The following is a 20,534-nucleotide window of genomic DNA, read 5'->3' as shown; positions in this document are numbered from 1 at the left end:
GGAGGAGTTCGCGGACCCGCTGGCCTACGTCGCGCGCATCCGCCCCGTCGCCGAGCCCTACGGCGTCTGCCGCATCGTGCCGCCGCCGTCCTGGTCGCCGCCCAGGGCGCTCGACGCCGCCGCCCTCTCCTTCCCCACCAAGCGGCAGCCCATCCACCGCCTCCTCGCCCGCCCCGCCCCCGCCGACCGCGACACCTTCCTCCTCGACTACACCCGCTTCCTCAGGGCCAAGGCCGACGCCGGCCCGCCGCGCCGGGGCCGCAAGAGGACCGCGCCCCCCAAGCCGCCCGCCCTCTCCGACGGCCGCCCGCTCGACCTCTGCCGCCTCTTCCACGCCGTCAAGCGCTTCGGCGGCTACGACGGCACCTGCGAGGCCAAGCGGTGGGACGACGTTGTCCGGCTCGTCGACGACAAGGCGCCGCCCCGGCACGTGCCCGAGTGCGCCAAGCACGTGCTCGCGCAGCTCTACCACGAGCATCTCTACGACTACGAGAAGTTCACCAACAACAGATCCGTCGCGTCCTCGCAAGATGGCGACAGGAACAAGGATGAGCTGGACAATCAGCCGTCGGTTTCTGGTTCCCAGGATGAAGGGAAGAACCAACCTGTCTCTGGAGGAGGAGAAATCGATGATGCGGAGGAGGTTTCCGGCGCTAGCAGCCGGAAGAGGAGAAATCAAAAGGCCGCCGGACTGGCTTCTAATCAGCAGCGCCATGGTAACAGCAGCAACGGCAGTCCCGGGAAGAATGCAGGGTCTGCTGGACCTCGGAAGCCGAAGAAGAGAAAGCTCGATGCAGAGGTCAGCCAAGACGATCAGGTCTGCGAGCAGTGTGAGAGCGGGTTGCATGGGGACGCCATGCTGCTATGCGACCGCTGTGATAAAGGGTGGCATATGTACTGTTTATCACCTCCGCTCGAGAGTGTGCCTCCGGGGAACTGGTACTGCTCGGACTGCATGAACTCTGACAGTGACTGTTTTGGGTTTGTCGAAAGGAGGAAGACCTGTCAGCTCGATGCTTTACAGCGATTTGATGAGAAGGTGAGAAGGAAGTGGTTTGGGCAAAGGCCTCCTAGCCGTGTTCAGGTCGAGAAGCTGTTCTGGGAGATTGTGGAGGGCAAGGCAGGGGAGCTGGAGGTCATGTATGGGAGTGACATGGACACTTCAAAATATGGAAGTGGGTTTCCTCGCCTTGGTGATCCGGTGCCGCCATCAGTGGATCCGGAGATATGGCAAAAGTATTGCTCAAGCCCGTGGAATCTGAATAATTTTCCGAACCTGCCAGGTTCAGTTCTCCGGACCGTACAGGATAAAATTCCTGGTGTAATGGTCCCGTGGCTCTACATGGGGATGCTGTTTTCATCATTTTGTTGGCATGTTGAGGACCATTGTTTTTATTCAATTAATTATCTACATTGGTAAGCAAATCCTGCCTGAATAGCATGTTGGACATGTTACCTTTTTTATCTTTGCTATCACAGGTTGTGCATCCCACATTGTTTTTCTTACTTCTGTTCTATTGATTCTTGATTAGTGGCTTGAGAATTTTCTCTTGTTGTTATGTGAGGGATGCTACAATTTTGTTACGTTCTGGATTTTTTTGTGTTAAATTTGGGCCTAGAGTTGTTCATCTTGAAGTAAATTGAGGTTATCTGACCTGTGTTTCAGGGGCGAGCCAAAATGTTGGTATGGGGTACCTGGAGCTGAAGCTAATGCTTTTGAGCGGGTATGTTATGCTTTTCTAAACAAAATAATATTATATTAGTTTCTCCAGTTCATGCAAATGTGATATTGAGTACTACCTCTGTAAACTAATATAAGACGTTTTAGATCATTACTTTAGTGATCTAAAACGTCTTATATTAGTTAACAGAGGGAGTAGTATGCAAATACTGATTGCACTTGTATTAACACATTGGCTTCTTTTATTTGCACCTCCATAAACACTTTTTCTTCTTAGTGGGGACCGGGAAGTAAAGTTATTCTCTTATTACTACCTGTAGCAACTGTTTTTGTACTTTGAGCTACATCGGAATTACAATAGATCTTTCTGTATTTGTTACTCAAAAGATTGAGCGGTTTCTAGGATTTGATTTATGCAAACACACCATTTATAACCATATACTTTGTTAGTACTATGTTCTTATTGAAAACATTCATTTTCGTTACTTGATTCTGTAGTTTGTTTATCTTTCATATCAGACATGCATCAAACAATGGTGGTGCATTTTATAACCTATAGATCAGCTTATGTGTTGAAATATTAACATAAGCGTATAGACATAGTTACTGTCTTTTTGTTATATATTTATTTGAAGAAAACAAAGCAAAATGCTCCTTAGCGACAATTTCTGTTCAGGTATTGCTATTCTGGTTAGGTAACATTTGAGTTTTTTATTTGTAACTTGAGTGTTTGATATTATAAACTCCTACAGGTTATGCGCAAGGCCTTACCTGATCTATTTGATGCACAACCTGACTTACTATTTCACCTCGTCACCATGCTGAATCCGTCAGTTTTACGAGCAAATGGTGTTCCTGTTTACAGTGTGATGCAGGTTAGTACAGACTTCTTTTGTAAACAGGCAAGGATTCTACCATATGTACTGATGTTCTTTACGGCGATGACATTATTTTGTGATATTTGTGTTCCTGTTATGCCATTTAGCCTGGTTATTGTGCATGTTACTTGTCATGTAATTACATAAGTACTCACACATATTACTTTTATCCCATCTGCTACCTATGGAATTTCAATGCAAATTATAATTTCTCAGATCTGTGGTACATCTAGTAGATTAAACTTGTTTATTGCTATCTTTCTCTAGGAGCCTGGCAACTTCGTGATTACTTTTCCCAGATCTTACCATGGTGGTTTCAATTTAGGTAATACATGCCATACCCCATAGTCATTTTTCTTTCAGCTATGATGTTATTACAAATTTGAGACACGCCATTCTATTCAGGTTTAAATTGTGCCGAGGCTGTTAATTTTGCTCCTGCTGATTGGCTGCCTCATGGTGGAATTGGAGCTGAACTGTATCGTATGTACCGTAAGGCACCTGTTTTGTCCCATGAAGAGCTTTTGTATGTGTTCGCAAAGGTTAGAGAATACATATTAGTTTTTTGCTGTTTATCTTCTGTATTAGTTTTGAGTCATTGTTATGCTAGCTTAGCTCTTCTTGTTGAGTCAGTAAACCTCCTTGTTTGTAAATTTATCTGCTGTTATACTGGTTTGCCTATTGAATTTCATCATCAGTTTTTTGTATGTCTAATAGTTAGCTTTGAAAAGAGAGTTCAGTATTTTGTTGTCGTAAGTGATACTCCCTCCGATCCATATTACAACAGCAGCAACAACAACCAAGCCTTTCAGTCCCAAACAAGTTGGGGTAGGCTAGAGTTGAAACCCATAAGATCTCGAAACCAAGTCATGGCTCTGGAACGTGGATAGCTAACTTCCACGCACCCCTGTCCATGGCTAAGTCTTTGTCGATATTCCAAACCTTCAGGTCTCTCTTAACGGACTCCTCCCATGTCAAGTTTGGTCTACCACGACCCCTCTTAACATTCTCAGCACGCTTTATCCGTCCGCTATGCACCGGCGCCTCCGATGGCCTCCGTTGAATATGTCCAAACCATCTGAGACGATGCTGGACCAACTTCTCTTCAATCGGTGCTACCCCAAGTCTCTCTCGTATATCGTCATTCCGTACCCGATCCTTCCTTGTGTGGCCACATATCCATCTCAACATGCGCATCTCTGCTACACCCAACTGTTGGATATGTCGTCTCTTGGTTGGCCAACACTCCGCGCCATACAACATCGCAGGTCGGATAGTTGTCCTATATTAATTGTAGTAAATATTAATAATTTCACATGCATTTATTTAAAATGCAATATTGTTGCCTTGTTTATGTTTGCCCCCAAAAGTAACCTTTTGGGTAATTTTTGCTTCAATGTGGCTATTATGTAAAGCAAAACTGCTATAGGGACGATGAACTACTTTAGCAAAGAGAGATACAGGATTTTGTCTTTCTTTTGCTGCAGCATACATACTATCAAATACATAATTAATAGTAACCATGTGATGGTGCGAACCTTCGAATGGACCATTGACACACTACTCTTACACTTTAACCTGTTAAGCAATGAAGAACTTAAAGGATCTGGTTCTTGTCCCGAGCACCATCATGCTGAAACATCGCCACCCTATGTGAATAAATTGGCAATACTTCATTGTGGATTTTTCTTAATTTAGACCCCCATTGTAATTTTGACATTGTTGAGCCATCAGGTTTTGCATTAGATCTATTGTCACACCTTTTTTTCTTATTAATAACATATTATATATATCTCTGTTCACTATTGTAAGATGTTTTTGTTAGTCGTTACATCCTTAGCATTGATAGTTGTGGATGACACTGGGAGAGTTGAGGCAATTTTCGTTGGTTTATTTCTCATACAATGCCATGCCAACCTGAGGGGTTGAGGATACATATTTATAGGCTGCTAGCTAGCCAAGCATATGCTAAGATGTTAGTCTAAGATGTTGCTAAGATGCTAGTCTAAGATGCTATCCTAACTGCCAGTCCTTGTTGGTCAAGGATGCTATCATAACAGCCACAAGGACACAAGGACCATGTGCTGCAGCCCCACAAAGACCTTAGTACAGAGACTTATCCATCATTCTCCCCCTAAGTCTTGTGGGTCGTCTTGTGGGAGGGTTGAATCATCCCGATCCTGGAGCAGAGTTCGAGGAACTTGATCCTCCCAAGGGGCTTGGTGAGCAGGTCTGCGAGCTGGTCCGTGATGTTGATGTAGCTCGCCTTGATGCCCCCTTCATCCAAACAGGTTCGGATGAAGTGGTACCTCAGTCGGATGTGCTTGCTCCGTTCGTGGAAAACGGGGTTCTTTGCCAGAGCCAGGGCGGACGTGTTGTCCACCATGAGCTGCACCATTTTGGTGTCTCGGACGAGGAGATCGCCAAGCAGTCAAGCGAGCCAGAGCGCCTAAGTGCAGGCGGTGGAGGCCGCTATGTACTCGGCCTTGCAGCTGGACAGGGGCACCACTTGCTGCTTGACCGACTGCCAACTCACGAGACACTTGCCGAGGAAGAAGAGGATCCTGCTCGTGCTCTTGCTAGTGTCGATGTCTCTGGCGTGGTCGCTGTCGCTATACCCGACGAAGTGTGCCGCCCCCGGACACCTAGGGTAGTGGAGGCCGTGGTCGAGGGTCCCCGCCACGTAGCGGATGATCCTCTTCACTGCCTGCTGGTGCTCCGTCGTTGGCCGCTATGAGTCGACTAACGTAGCCGACGGAGAATGCCAAGTCCGGCCGTGTGTGGGCGAGGTAGCGAAGGCTCCCCACAAGGCGCCGATACTGCGTAGCGTCCACTTCCTCCGTCGTGCTGTCGCGGCTCAGTTTCAGCCTCTCTTCCATCGGAGTGAGGGTTGGGTGGCAGTCGGTGAGCCCAGCTAGCTCAACGATGTGCTTGGCGTCGGCGGACTGTCGAAGCGCGATCCCGGAGTGATCCTGGTGCACCTCGATCCCTAGATAGAAGGAGAGGAGCCCTAGATCACTCATCTAGAAGGTGGCCTTCATTTCTTCCTTGAACGCTGTCGCCTTTGCATCCTTGATACCGGTGATCACCAAGTCGTCAACATAGACGCCCACCAGTAGGGCATTTCCTACACTGCCCCGTCGGTAGACGGCCGCCTCATGCGGGCTTTGCTCGAAGCCCATCTTCAGTGTGGAGTCCAGCTTGGCGTTCCACGCCCTAGGTTCCTACCGTAGGCCATAGAGAGCCTTACGCAGGTGGATTACCTTGCCCTCCTGGTCGGGGATCGCAAATCCCGGCGGCCTGTGCACGTAGACTTCCTCCTTCAAGTCGCCGTTGAGGAACGCCGACTTGACATCCATGTGATGGACATGCCAGCCCTCCTGGGCAGCTAGCGCAAGGAGAAGTCGCACGGACTCCATCCGTGCCACGGGAGCGAAAGCGTTGTCGAAGTCGACTCCTTCCTGCTGCAAGAAGCCTCGGGCCAACAACCGACGATGGCGCCGACTTCATCCCTCTTCAACTTGAACACCCACTTAAGGGTGATCGCACGGTGACCATGAGGGAGGTCAGCGAGCTGCCAGGTGCGGTTCTGCTTGACCGTATCCATCTCCAACTGCATCACGGTGCGCCATGCCGCGTCTCTCTCGGCCTCTGCAAAGGTCGTCCTCACACGCGAGTTGTAGCTGTGCCTCCAGGTCGCGTGGCACTAGTCCCGGCACCGACTGGTCGTCGAGTAGGTTTTCCATCGTATGATACCGCAGCGGTTCGCCGCCATGATACGCGTCGATGCGCTCCTCGTCGTGAGAGAGCAGGGAAGCGAACTCCACCTGGCTGTGCTCGGCGTGAGCTGGTGCTGATGAAGACGAGCCCGGAGGGGTGACTGCCGGTGTTGGAGTACGTGGCGTCGCTGGTTGCGGTGCCGCCGGCTTAGCAAACCTCGGGGTCGATGGAGTTTTGGGAACCGAGGTAGATGTGCTCAGCGAAGAGGAGTTGCTTGCTCCCCTACTTCCTTGAAGTGGACGTACTCGACAATGAAATCGTCATACGTCGGAGTCGAGCCGTCGTCCACCTCCTTATCCCATGCCCACCCTCGCCCTTCGTTGAACACGACGTCTCGCGCCATGCGCACACGTTGTGTCTTTGGGTCGAGGATGCGGTAGGCCTTCGAGCCCTTTGTGTAGCCGGTGAAAACTACATGAGTGCTCCTGTCGTCGAGCTTGCCGATATGGCCGAGCTCCTTGGCGAACGCGAGGCAACCAAAGACCCGCAAGTGGGAGACCGTCGGCTTCCGCCCATGCCAGGCCTCGTACGACGTCCTGCCGTCGAGTGCTTTAGTAGGCGAGCGGTTGAGGTTGTAGACGGCTGTCAGTACCGCCTCTCCCCAGAAAACAGTCGGCATTCCTCTCTGCTTGAGGAGAGCCCGAGCCATCCCCACAACCGTCTGGTTGTGCCGCTCGACGATGCCTTATCCGCCGAGCTTCTTTCGTCGACGGTTGTCGTGGACTATGATTTTCTGCACAATGCTTTATTCTCTTGATGTGCCATCTTCTTTTGACAACCCATCTTCTCTTGTTACTTATGTTGTATCTTCAAGTGATGCGGTGTCTTCCTCTGATGTGCCATCTCTTCGGTGTCTTCCTCTGATGTGTCATCTTCTTTTGACAACCCATCTTCTCTTGATACTTATCTTGTATCTTCAAATGATACGGTGTCTACCTCTGATGTGCCATCTCTTCGTTCTCTCCTTCGGCGACTCGACAAGTTTTGAAGACTCTTCATGCTATGACGACACTCTCAAGACGCGGATTTGGATTATCATTGTTTTTTAGTATTACACTTCTTCAAATGCAATGCTATTGCATACGCTTTGCATTTGAGGGGGGGTGTTAGGAAGTATTAGTATTAGTCTAGGAGTCCTTATTAGTCTATTAGTATTAGTCTAGGAGTCCTTATTAGTCTATGTTTACTTTCCTTGCACCTTAAGTCATGTGTAATATATATATGCCCCTTGGGCCTTCAATAATGATAAGTTGCTTTCCTAACAGCGAGCACGGTCGTTGCCGATGCGTGCCGCGGCGATGGCGTCCCAAGCCTCCTTGGCAGTCTGCTTGTTGGAAAGCGAGAACTGCATCTCGGGCGGGACTGCGGCGATGAGGGCGTCCAACGCCTGTCGATCCTCATGGTGGTCAACGTTGCTGTCCTGGACCGCCTCCCACATGTGCCGCACCTGGAGCCTGATCTTCATGATCGTGGCCCACTCGACGTAGTCGGTTTTGGTGAGGGTAGGCCACCCAACACCGGGACCAACATCCCTGACCATAGTCCGGACCTCGTAGAGGCCGCGGTCCTGGTCGTCGCAGCCGCCGCCGTCGTGCGCAGTTCCACCTAGAGCGCCATCGCAATGTGCACGGGCGTGCTCGGCCGCTCTCGCGCCACATTAGCGCGTTCTGCATCGGCGACGTTGTCCGCAGACGCGGAGCCGTTAGAGCTGTCGGAGCCGCCAAGGAGTGCCTTGGCATCGCCGTAGCCTCACGTGCTGCTGCTGCTTCTACCTCCGCCCTGGCTGCTTTAGCCGCTCGCTCATGCTCCTCTGCCACGGCGTGCTCGGCCTCCTGTTGGCGCCGTGTGCTCGAGGTAGCCGTGTGCTGAGAGCGACCTGCAGACATGACTCGCTGCAAGGGGGTTGTTGCGGGAAGAAGAAGCTGCTTCTGACGAGCTGCTGCTCGCCAGTCCGGAGGGAGGGAGGTAACCAGGGGCAGTCGGAGCAACTGCTGCTACCGGTTGGGCTGCTCAGCTCCCGGTGAGAGAGGTGAGCAGGAAATGCTCAGGGTACAAGACAACGAGGCTCTGATACCACTTGTTAGTCGTTTCAGCCTGAGCATTGATAGTTGTGGATGACACTGGGAGAGTTGAGGCAATTTTCGTTGGTTTATTTCTCACACAATGCCATGCCAACCTGAGGGGTTGGGGATACATATTTATAGGCCGTTAGCCAGCCAAGCATATGCTAAGATGTTAATCTAAGATGCTAGTCTAAGATGCTATCCTAACTGCCAGTCCTTGGTGGTCAAGGATGCTATCCTAACAGCCACAAGGACACAATGTGCTGCAGCCCCACACAAGGACCATGTGCTGCAGCCCCATACAAGGACCATGTGCTGCAGCCCCACATGACTTATCCATCAGTTTTAACTTTTTTCTGAATAGGATGTATATATATGTGTTTTAGTGTGTTTGTTCACTCATTTCAGTCCGCATGTAGTCCATATCGAAATATCTAAAACATCTTATATTTCTGAATGGAGGGAGTACTTTACAAGCTCCCCTACAATTCTCCCTAAAAATGTGTTGAATGGGATTGTCATATTTTGCTACATGATGGTATATTGTAGTAAAACTATAATCTGTACACAGTGCTTGCAAATAGTTGCATTCCCTAATCCTTTTATTTGCAGAATGGTGTAGACAATAAATCACTTTCCTACTTAAAAGGAGAAGTTGAGAGGATATTTGTTAAAGAGAAAAAATGTCGAGAGGAGCTATGGATTAATGGGATTATCAAATCCAGTCCAATGCAGCCAAGGAGTAACCCAAACTTTATTGGAAGTGAAGAGGTATTTCTATTAATATACTTTCATCCCCTGTCATGGTAATTTTCTCTCTGTATAATGTGTTATAACCATTTCCAAATTTCACCATGCAGGATCCTAAGTGCATTATATGCCAACAGTACCTGTATCTTTCAGCAGTTTCCTGTAGCTGTAGGACTTCTCATGTCTGCCTTGAGGTTTGTCTTTGTTATGGCATTATTTTGCTTAGTCAGTTGTTAACTCCATGTCACCTTTATGTCTTGTTCCGTTTATTGCCAAACATGGGTATGAACATCATATTTTAGCTGCTCTACGGCAGCAAAAGATCTTTTGATGAGAATGTTCATCTTATGCAGTGGCACTGAATAGCGCTTTCATAAAAAAAGATTTAACAAGTTTGTTAAAAACAATTCCTTTCTTTCCCAGCACTGGAAGCACCTTTGTGAATGCAGTCCAGAGAAGCGTCGCTTACTTTACCGCCACACCCTTGCAGAGTTGGGTGATTTAGCTTCCGAGGTCAAGACTAGCCTCTCAGGGGAGAATGTTAAGCAGAGCCCCTTGTTGCTTAATGACATCCCCACGCCATCTAAAAAGGTTTGATATGGACTGCAATGCACCAGCCTGTCATTTGAGTTCTCTGTTTTGAATATTTGCATCTAGTTGTCCATTAAACAAGAGTGTGCATGGAGTTATTTGCTTGCTTTTTACGATAGTATTGTCAATCTCTCGGTGGTTCCTCTTCTCATGATCCCATGACATCTGATACAGTGAATAAGGAATTTTGTGCTATGGAAGACCACCTCGTTTATGTTTGTTTCGTTTCTTTTCTTACTTCTGATGGGTCCTTATTGACCTGTCTGCAGGGCAAAGATCAGCATATATCATATGCACAACTTGCTAAGGACTGGCTTTCAAAATCTGATCATATTCTCCATATGCCATTCTTGGATACTGCATATTCCACTGCCTTGGAATCTGCTGAACAATTTCTGTGGGGTGACCATGGCATGGACTCTGTATGTCTTTTTCTACTGAACATGCTATGGTTTGTGTAGAATTCTTACAACAATTGAGTGACTTGTATTTACTGTGATGCTATCGATTTGTTAGGTCCGAAACATGGCACTAAAATTAACCGGGGCTAAAAAATGGGGTCTGAGTGTTAGAAATTGCCTTTCCAAAATCGATGAATTTTTGCTTTGCAAAGACAAGTGTTCAGATAAAGTAAAGTATGTGGATGTCGAAGAATTAATTGCTGTGAGATGTGAAGCATCCTGTGAGCCCAGTCTTGCACAACTGCAGGTATGTAAAATCAGGTACTATAGTATAATTCTTATCGTAAGTCCCCATAATTTACTCCGTTGTTATGATTTTCCCCTGTTGCAGGACTATGCAGAGAAAGGAAAAATGCTGATTAGTGAAATAAACATTGCATTATCATCCTGCTCAACGGTAATCATGAATTATTTTTTGCGGGACACAAAATAGATCCACATTGCATCCTTAAATTCTCCCACCTACCGTTTCATTGATTGTGGCGACAATGTTTTCTCATTGTCATGTTTTCTTAGGTTGACCACTTGGAAGCACTGTACTCTCGGGCTTCTGAATTCCCCCTCGAGCTAACTGAAACATCAATATTGTCTTGTGAGATTTCTTCTGCAAAGGTATGTGCTTTATTAGTGAAATGCGTTAATTTGATAGTTCGATATGCTAGTGGTATTTTCTTTTCCCATGCATTCGTTTCTCAACATATTGAGTTTCTTAACTTCTGGTATGTTTGCATTTCACTTGTGCTGTAGTCTTGGTTGAAGAAAGCACGCGATTTACTTGAAGAGAATAAACTGGGCGTCATCGACATAGATTGCCTGAATACTCTGAAATTAGAGGTGTGTCCAAATTTTTTGGCTGTGAGCTTCTCCTGCAAATATAATTCTGATTCATGTCCTGTTCATATGTTTCTGCATTATTCTGAATTGTCAGGAATTTGATAATGTCTAAACCTTGATAGATGGTACAACTTCGAGCTCTAGTTCCAGAAGTTGATCTTGTTTCAAAACTGTGGAAAGAAGCTGAATCATTGAGAATGCAGTGTCAATCATATCTTCAAGACTCGCCTGGTCTAAAGGTTAGCAATCATCCTATTCTTCTATTCCTTTTCTCAACTATTCAAAATTGAAGGAATGCAGATGTGTTACTCTTTTGTTGTAAATACCCCAGGAACTGGAGAGTTTCCTTCTTCCGTTGGATGGTACCAAGTTCAGCATTCCAGAGCTGAACCTTCTTAAGCAACGTTATTCAGGTGCTTGCTCCTGGGCGAATCATGTTAATAGCATACTCACAAAACTTTTTGAAAGGAATGACTACCACAACATTGTTGAGGAGTTGACAGCCATTCTAAAGGACGGCAAATCACTGAGAGTAAAAGGTACGTTTTAAATACTTCTATCCATGGCGATTGTTGTATCTGAAATGCTTTATTATCTAACTCACAAGAGATACTGTTCTACTCAGTCGGTGAACTGCCATTAGTTGAAGAAGAATTAAGGAGGTCCTTTTGCAGGAAGCAAGCATCTGAGGTATTTTTCTAAACTTGTAACTGAGAGAAAGAACTCATGTAATGTGAATTTGTTTCCTAGTTTCACTTTGGCAGAAACCTACTTATCGCGCTATTAAACCAATTGACCCCTACAAAATTTGGATCAATGTAGCTCTTGCTGATAAAATGAGCGGACGCTAGTTTGTTTTTCATTATATGAACTGAAAAATAGACTTTGATTAAAACTTCATGATGAAATGTTAGAATTGAACCCAACATATATCTTTTTACCTGAGTTGAAACTTGAATCCCGTTAATTTCTTCTTATTTTTAACATTGTTTGTGAAAGTTGGCAACTGCCAACTTTGTCATGAATCTGTCTCTGGAACTTGGTCAGATCCTCCGATAACATCTTTATATTCCTGTCACAGTAAGCATGAACTTTCATTGTGCTATCTGATTCTAAACAAGTGTTATAAGACATCCCTTGTTCAAGTCAGAGCTTAGATATTATTTTTCTTAATGCTTAAGTAGATTGGTTACATTAACATTCAAGTATGTAACAGGCTCTTGCAACACAAATGTCCCTGGAGTTTGTTAACGAAATTCTGATACAAGCCTCCATGTAAGTGTAAACCATTCACCAGTTTCTTATATTGTATAGGATAATTCTTTTGCTCTGCCTCACTATTACTTGTCTGCCAGATTAAGTATTCAAGAGGAGCAACCATTCGTTGATCTGTTGGAGGTGCTAAAAATTGCTACTTCTTGGGAAGAGAAGGCCCGACATATGCTTGAGGAGTCAGCTTCTCTCTCTGAGTTTGAAGACCATATCCGGTACTAGTCATCATAGAGATCTATGTTCTTATGCTACAGACTATTCTTTATACTGACTATCCTATTTCAGGTGGTCAGAGGACATAAAAGCTATACTTCCATCTGAACAAGCTATGAAAGCAGAGATTACTGCTGCTAGATTATGGATGGACAAATGCCAGGCCTATCTGCTGATACCTAGATGTGATAAACTTGGATTTGGAGTTTGTCTTAAAGTTGATGACTTGAAGGTTTGTTCAATATGGCTTTGATGATAATTATTTTCAGAAAGCATACTTATTTATAATGATTTGATAACCTTGGTTCTTCATATGACAGGATTTAATCTGTCAGCCTGCAAGTATGAAAGTCAGCCTCGACACGTCTGCACTTAATTCTGTTCTCAGTAATATTGAAGAATGGGAACAGAATGCACAAAGTCTCTTGAGCAATTTAAGAACCCTGCTGCATTTGAATGTGATCGGCTCTACAGTTGACCCACTTGAAAGAAATTTGGAGGAGCTGCAAAATAAAATCAGTGCAGAAATAGAAAGTGGATCATCTCTTGGTTTTGAGTTAAAGGTTCTTAATGAAATGAAAGATTCTTTGGTGACACTTGGATGGATGTTGACAGCACTGTCTTTCTGCTCCAGGATTCCCTTGTTAGAGGTAACATGTTCACTGTCATGACTGTTACTTGCTGCATCTGTCATTTTGACTGGTTCATGTATAGAAAGCAGGGCTGTTTAGTATGTCCTCTATCTTAGATATTTGCTTTTATTGTTTTAGTGACCCTCCTAAATCCAATTTCTGAGCTCATATTTTTCACCTGCATGTTTGGTTCCATTAATGAATGAAGATAATTATGCTTATAGTACTATCAAGTATCATTGTGTGCTATTTGTTTTCGGAATACTATGGAACAGTAATACAGGAACAGTTAAATAGCTTCAGCACCAAAAAAGGGTCCATCCATTTTCTTGTAGCAGGACGATTGTATCTCCATTGCAGGTCTCACCACATGCACTTTTCCTCATTCACCTCTGTCTTTCTCAGTCTTCTAGATCCAAACACTGTACCCCTCAAACTTGCCAAATCTCAAATTCTTGAAATCATTGAAATTCACTTGCATTATATGAGGGAGCATGTCTGTGAGGTAGGGGTGTGCAGGAAATAGTAGAGGCCATCATGGTCCATCTTAAGGCCACTGGTCCCCACCCTTATGACCATAGTACCCAGCTCACCATGGTGCACAGCACACCATTTCCAAAATAAATAAAGAATCCTTGATATAGCCCATGCACGTAGTGTGTGACATCCAACTTATCATGACTCACGAGGGACATGTGTATACCAGTAGATCACAGTAGTTAGTTATCTTTTGATATGCATGTCCTTGCTGATCCAAACTGAATCATATTATTTAGCTGAAGAGTGAAACTTGTTTGTTACCGTCTAACCAGATAGTTTACCGTTCCACTACATATGTCTTTATTGTGTAGCTGAAGTTGCTAGAATCATGTAAATTTAACCTTTCAGGATGTGGATCGAGCAGTTGAAGAAGCTGTCCACCTTCCTGCATCCTTGTCAAGCTGCCCTTTAGTCACATTGTTGATGAGCGGTTTATCTTGGCTAAGGAAAGCACTTGTTTTGCTTCCTGGTTCTGAAAACTCTGTAAGATGTAGACTGGAAAATGTTGAAAATGTTTTAGCAGAACATCAGGCAAGTTCTCTGAACCGACGTACTTTTCACACTTCCATTCACTTCAGCTGTTCTTGGGTTTCATCTGAATTATATATTTTCTTGTCACAGGGAATTGCTGTTCCTTATTCTATGATGACTGCCAAGCTTGAGGATGCTATAAAGAAACATAAGTAAGTCACATGTAAGCATCTCAGTGTTGTTCATGGGGATAGTGTGGATGAGCAGACCCTCCAAAAAGGAAAACACCAGGCTCCTGTACTGCTCGCCCTCACGTGGTTTCCAGATATGGAATCACCTGGTCCCCCACCCTTGGTCACATCCGTGCGATTAGGAAACCCCATGTAAAAGGGAATGTTTTTACTGTTTTTAAAAATGCTACAACTTCTGAACCGAATCAAGATCTGTTTTTACCTCTGTGTTTCTTGTGACAACCATGTAAAAGGGAATGTTTTTACCTTTTTTAAAAAGCTACAACTTTTGAACCGAATTAAGATCTGTTTTTACCGTTGGGTTTCTTGTGAAAAGTTCTTGAAAACTAGATCCCATGTGTTTTTTTTTTCTCATGAACAATTTTGGTGCTACTTGGGGAAACTTCGGTGCTACAGGAAGCAACTTTCTGGGTGGGTTGCATACTATGACTTCATATCCACCCAAGCTCTTATAAGTTGGCTATCATGACTATCAAGTTGTGTAATATCACCTTTAAAGCTGCCTACCATAACTGCCTATCAACCCAATGCCCCCTTAAGTTGACTACCATGTTTGCCAAGGTGCATAACATCATCTCTAAATTGTCTACCATGATTGACGAGTATTCTAACATTGTTCCAAGTTGCCCCACAAATACTCTGACATCGTAGGTAACTTAGGTCCCTTGGTGGGCAACTTAGGATGCATGATAAGCAACTAACATTGTATTGTAGGCAATTGAGCATCACCCGTAGGCAACTTCGTAGTGATGTAGACAAATTAGGAACCATGGTTGTGCTATCAAAGTTGCTTATCATGGTTTCTGAAAAAAAATCAGATCATGGTTTAGTAAGCCCATGGCGTTTCAATAAGGCGGAAATTGAGTACACACCGAGAATGCAAGTAGGGTCACTCGAACTCGGGCGGGTGGGCAGGTGTCAGCACCTGCTCACCACCGGGCTAAGCCATGGTTCTCCCTCTCATGGTTTCTAATTTGCATACAGTACCGGAAAATATCACAGGACAACTTAGGATAGTGTTAGGATGCTTGTTGGTCACAGAAGGCGACTTGGGACAATGATAAGCAATTTGGCCGTGATGGTAGGATAACTATAGTAGCCAACTTAGGAGAGCATCAGACTAATTGGCAGTTATGGTAAGGTACATAATAGGCAGTTGTCAACTGTAGCACTAAAAGTTGCCTCATATAATACCAAAGTTGATTTTGGAAAAAAAATCATAGAATATATGCAAATGGGACCTACTCCCTCGGTCCCATAATATAAGACGTTTTATTAACTAGTATAGCTTGCAAAAAGGTCTTATATTGTGGGACGGAGGGAGTAGTTTCTAAGAGGTCGTTGCAACGCACCTAACGGTGAAAACAGATCGCAATTTCAAAAAGATATAACTTTTTGAAATTTTGCGAGACAAAATTTAATGCACAAAGACACATAGATTTGCCCCAACCTCGTGTGAATGCATTGATTATCGTATGCCCCACAACCTGTGATTAATGTTGATAACCACCACTTGTTATGGACTACGTACTCTCCTTGGCGCATCACGCCGAAAACACGTCAGAGGGTGGATGGACGGTGCACTTGATCGCTCCAGATTGTGCAGCTGCACTAGCTAGGAAGCAATTTGGTAGATATGAATAACCAGATCTTGCTTCCATATTGAAGCTGGAATATACTAGCGCAGATATCTTTGAAATGATTTAACAGATTATTACTAGAGTACCACTGTACCGGACTATCTCCTTTTTCTGCCTCGTGCACTTTTTTTGAAAGCTGCGTTGTCTGCTCCCAGTCATTTTACTTTACTTTACTGCACTCAAGTAATAGTGCAAGCCATCAAGTTGCATTTGAGGCCCATCATTTTATCATTCAACAATTCTTCCTTTCTCTCAGGTCATGGACAGAGCAATGTAATGCCTTCTTTACATCGCGTGATCTCCAACCTTGGACTGAACTGCTAAGGCTTAGAGTAAGTCATTCATATTATCAATATCTAGGTGCTGAATTTCTTATTTATTTTGTTTCTGTTAATTTTGTAACATTGTAAATAATTTTGCAGTATGGTATTTCTTGTCTTCATGTTTATTTGTGTAATTCTTGCTAAGATTTAGGTTCACGAGATATGCACCATACCGAGCTTTTAACTTGCTTCACCGCTCTTCCTTGCATTTTCATGAACATATTGAGTAGTGATTGTATTCTGTTGTGTTGAATATCTTCTGCTAACATTCATGATATGTGAACCTTTACAGGACAGTGGCCGGTCTGTTGCACTTGATTGTTGTGAAATGGATAGGGTTGTTCTTGATATTAAAAAGATTGATGGGTGGTTCAATCAGTGCCGCTGTACTCTTTCTCCTGATGTGAGTGATAATGGTTCTGTGCTCTCCATGCTTCTAAAGGTTGGTTTCTGTTTGAAATGAGCACGGTTTGTTGTTTTATTTTATTTATTTATTTGCATACGCTTTGAGCTTTTCACATCCTGTTTTCAGATCAGAGGATCATTGGACAATGCTAATATGTTATATGATGAGGATTGTAAGAGGAAAGGGTTCTGTATCATCTGTTCATGTGACGTGGGAGATGATGTAGCCTCCAGATGTGTAATATGTCAAGACTGGTAAATTACATGTGCTTGGATTGGCTTTTCATGTTCATCCAAACTCTGAGGTGTCAATCAAATAATATTATGCTTCTGTGTATCATGCTTATAGAATGCTATGCTTGTTTGTATGCACATGGATCAGTAGTGTACATGAGATGGGATTCTCTGAATCCAACGCAAGAACACGCTATTTTTCTGCTCAAGTAAATGCATTACAAATGGATTTTTTTTTCCGGCGAGTATTGAATGAAGGGAACTAGCTAGTTCGGTCAAACTATTCCTTCTTGATACTGTCTGTCATGTTTTATTTTTCTGTGCATTTTCTCTCAGTCTGTTGATCGAATGATCTATTATGCAGGTACCACAGCTCTTGTGTGGAACCACTGCTTGCTTCTACACGAACAATTACTGAATATATTTGTCCATTTTGCTTCTGCTTAGAAAGTGGGGATCCATTAGAGAAAGGAATACAAGAGAAGGTAATTATCAGTTTCATAAATCTGAATAAGTCGATGATTGATGTTATATTCTGATACCGATGCAAATGTTACAGATCTCTAAAGGGAGCCGTCCTGCTCTTTGTGCACTTAGTGAACTCCTCAGTTCTGCAAAGGGTTTCTACACAGGGTAATTTTAAAAATAACTATTTAGTTTAAACTTAGCTTCCTCATTTGGTCTTACTAAGGTTCACCTGATCTTTAATAGAATTGAGGAGTTGGATTTGTTGGAAGAAATTATCAAGAAGGGTTGTGACTTCAAGTCCTATTTGGTGCAAATTTTGCATGACGCGGATTCTTGCAACGGAAATGATCTTAGTGTGATGTGCAAACCTCTTCTGATTGCTCTAAAGGTGATCCTTGGTAATCTTGTCCCTTATTTTTAACATTTTTTTTGAACGTTAGATGTTCTTGACACTTTCGATGATGGATGGTTAGAAGAAATAAACAAGTATGGCATTGCTGTTTACCTTTTTGGTCATTTTTGTAGGCAACATCAGCTGCCGGCTTATATGATCAGCAAATCAACCGTAACATTGAGTTGGTATTGAGCAGATATATATGGAAGAAACGAATTCATAAAATCTTGTATGGTGGAAAAAAGACATCGATCCAACACGTGATGCGCCTTTATAAAGAGGTAATATAGTTAATTCAAACTATATTTTTTCTTCCCAAATATAGGCGCTTCGGTAATCATAGTGACTTAGGAAGTTAGGATACCAATGTGGGAAACTGAGACACGGATAGCATGACAGTTTTAAAAGAGGTCTATTACAGCTGTGTTGTGGAGTTCAATATTGCCCCCCTTGCCTGATGTGATGTGATGAACCATTTAACTTAGGCCATTCTGATTCTGCTAATGGAACATAGTATTCTTAGTCCTTAGATGACTGTGTCCATGATATTGTTGCCAGTTATGCTCTTCGTTTATATGAGCCTCGTTGCAGTGCATCATGTAGTTCTATATCTTTAATTTTTCTTCAATGGCAATCTTATTTTAAATTGACTCGGCCTGATCTATTCTTTAATGCACTGATTCTATTAGGGTTCAAATTTAGAGATATCTGGTGAAGATTTCTTCAAGTCGCAGATCTGTGAAATAAAGGAAACCAGTCAGCAGTGGCTAGCGGAAGCAGGAAAGGTGAGATGCCTGTTTCTTTTGCTATTTACTCTGCAAGATAGGAATGAAACCCTGCAAACCTTAAGACCATGCATGCTGTGATGCAGGCTGCGTTTGATTGTGGCGAGCTTCCACTTGATCTTGTGTATGGACTTATTGTTCAAGGGGAGAATCTATCTGTACATGTTGAGAAGGAACTGAAGGTACATACTGAATTCTAGATCTCATTAATTATTCATTGAGCTGTTTGTTAGTTATTTTCTCACCAGCCTAGTTCCATTGCAGTTACTCAGAGATCGGAGCATTCTTTATTGCATTTGCCGCAAGCCATATGATAACAGGGCCATGATAGCGTGCGATCAGTGTGATGAGTGGTATCATTTTGATTGCATCAACTTGTGTGGCCCCCCTCCAAAAACATTCTATTGTCCTGCTTGCAGTCCTAATAATGGCGAAGGGTTTATATCGCTTCCCCGGTCAGCCAGGGAGGAGGATAGGTATGTATACTCATTTTGACCATGTCCATGGAGCTGTTAGCTTGGTCTAGATGTTTGTACTGCATGATGTGCTTGCTTGGAGTTGGAGTAACGCATTGATAACTTTATATGCTAGGATAGCATGAACCAAAGACGTTAGGAGTCATTGATTAGTGGAATTAAGACTGCCAATATGATGATTTGTTTTTATGATCATTACTGGAAATGATCCCTCAAAATACCCAATTAACATGCAAGGCACTGGTAGTGTTGATCTAATTGCTCGTGCTTATCCTGTGCTTATTTATTGCCCGTTCTTTCATATGACCTGTTTTCCCCACGTCTCAGATCAAGTGCCGAAGCAGGACCTCACACTCCTCCAGCATCCGGTGATGAACCGGAAATTGTGGAGGATAATAAGTGCATCAGCAACCAGCGGGAGAAATCCCAGGTTAGGCTAGATTTGATAAAGCTTCTGCGACAAAATAGCGAAATAGACAACACGTGGAAGGACAGCAAAAGGGTTCCCCATAGAACAGTCAGAAGACGTAGTGACTTAGTGGGATATTCCCAGAACATTTCTTCTGCTTTTAAAGGCCCTAATTTATAGCATGTACAAATTCTTCTTCAGGCTAGTTATTTTTTCCCCTTTTCGATTCTTTCATGTGCTTATTTATGGCCGATCAACTTCTGAAAATGGCTGGTTTGCGCCACCAGTTTTGATCTTGCCATCAGTTGTAGCTTGCCAGAAATAGTCTGTGCTGGTTAGTGGTAGCGTGACTAGCGTCGCACTGATTCCCCCCCCCCCCCCAGTAACCAATACATGATTCCTGTTAGGGCTCGACAGCACATCCATTGTATATGATGTGTAAAGGTTCGAGCTGTAGTACATTTGTTGTTAGCATTCTTGTAAAAACAAAGTGTACTCTTTACTTGGGAAATAAGATGGTTCTTTCATAATTTAAGATGAAAGTTCGATTTGCATTCGATGTCCATATTGCAGGTTATGTTGTTATATGTAAAGCTGACTAATGTCAACTGTGACTGAGGACTTGTCCACATATACTCCCTCCGTCTCAAAATAAGTGTTGCTGTTTTAGTACAAAATTTGTACTAACTTAGTATAAAATTTGCGTCACTTATTTTGGGACAGAGGAAGTATTATTTGGTGTAGTATTTTTTTTCCACAAACTATGAAAAAAGAACATGCTACTTGATTGTTATGTTCCAAGTCAAGATGTTGTAAATCAAGAGAGCATTCTGGTGTTCATGGAAGACATGTTGACTTCTCAGCTATATTGGCATACAACTCTCTTGCGTGTTGTTGGAAAAGAGAGCTCGTTCTTTGCAAATAATTGTTTCATCTTTCTTTCTATGAGTAAACTACAAGGAATGCATTTCATTTTTGGCCAG

General features: G+C 43.7%; 1 protein-coding gene across 1 annotated transcript; it reads left to right on the top strand.

Moving 5' to 3' along the window:
* Positions 1-288: 288 nt before the first annotated feature.
* On the top strand, positions 289-20,086 carry LOC123413025. Its single transcript, XM_045105972.1, has 33 exons — positions 289-1,416; positions 1,667-1,724; positions 2,434-2,556; positions 2,827-2,884; positions 2,965-3,101; positions 9,015-9,173; positions 9,263-9,346; positions 9,576-9,743; positions 10,013-10,165; positions 10,260-10,451; positions 10,536-10,601; positions 10,721-10,816; positions 10,952-11,038; positions 11,161-11,277; positions 11,370-11,577; positions 11,664-11,728; positions 12,255-12,313; positions 12,394-12,525; positions 12,596-12,755; positions 12,844-13,173; positions 14,044-14,226; positions 14,317-14,378; positions 16,314-16,389; positions 16,673-16,822; positions 16,913-17,040; positions 17,384-17,504; positions 17,579-17,652; positions 17,731-17,875; positions 18,013-18,162; positions 18,571-18,666; positions 18,753-18,848; positions 18,931-19,142; positions 19,470-20,086. Exons 1-33 carry the CDS (start codon positions 857-859, stop codon positions 19,729-19,731), a joined length of 4,767 nt encoding a protein of 1,588 aa, XP_044961907.1. The 5' UTR covers positions 289-856; the 3' UTR covers positions 19,732-20,086.
* Positions 20,087-20,534: the final 448 nt, after the last annotated feature.

This window comes from Hordeum vulgare, chromosome 7H, assembly GCF_904849725.1.
Source record: "Hordeum vulgare subsp. vulgare chromosome 7H, MorexV3_pseudomolecules_assembly, whole genome shotgun sequence".
NCBI lineage: Eukaryota > Viridiplantae > Streptophyta > Magnoliopsida > Poales > Poaceae > Hordeum > Hordeum vulgare.
Note: the sequence above shows the minus strand (reverse complement) of the source record. Positions and strands in the feature narration are given on the sequence as shown.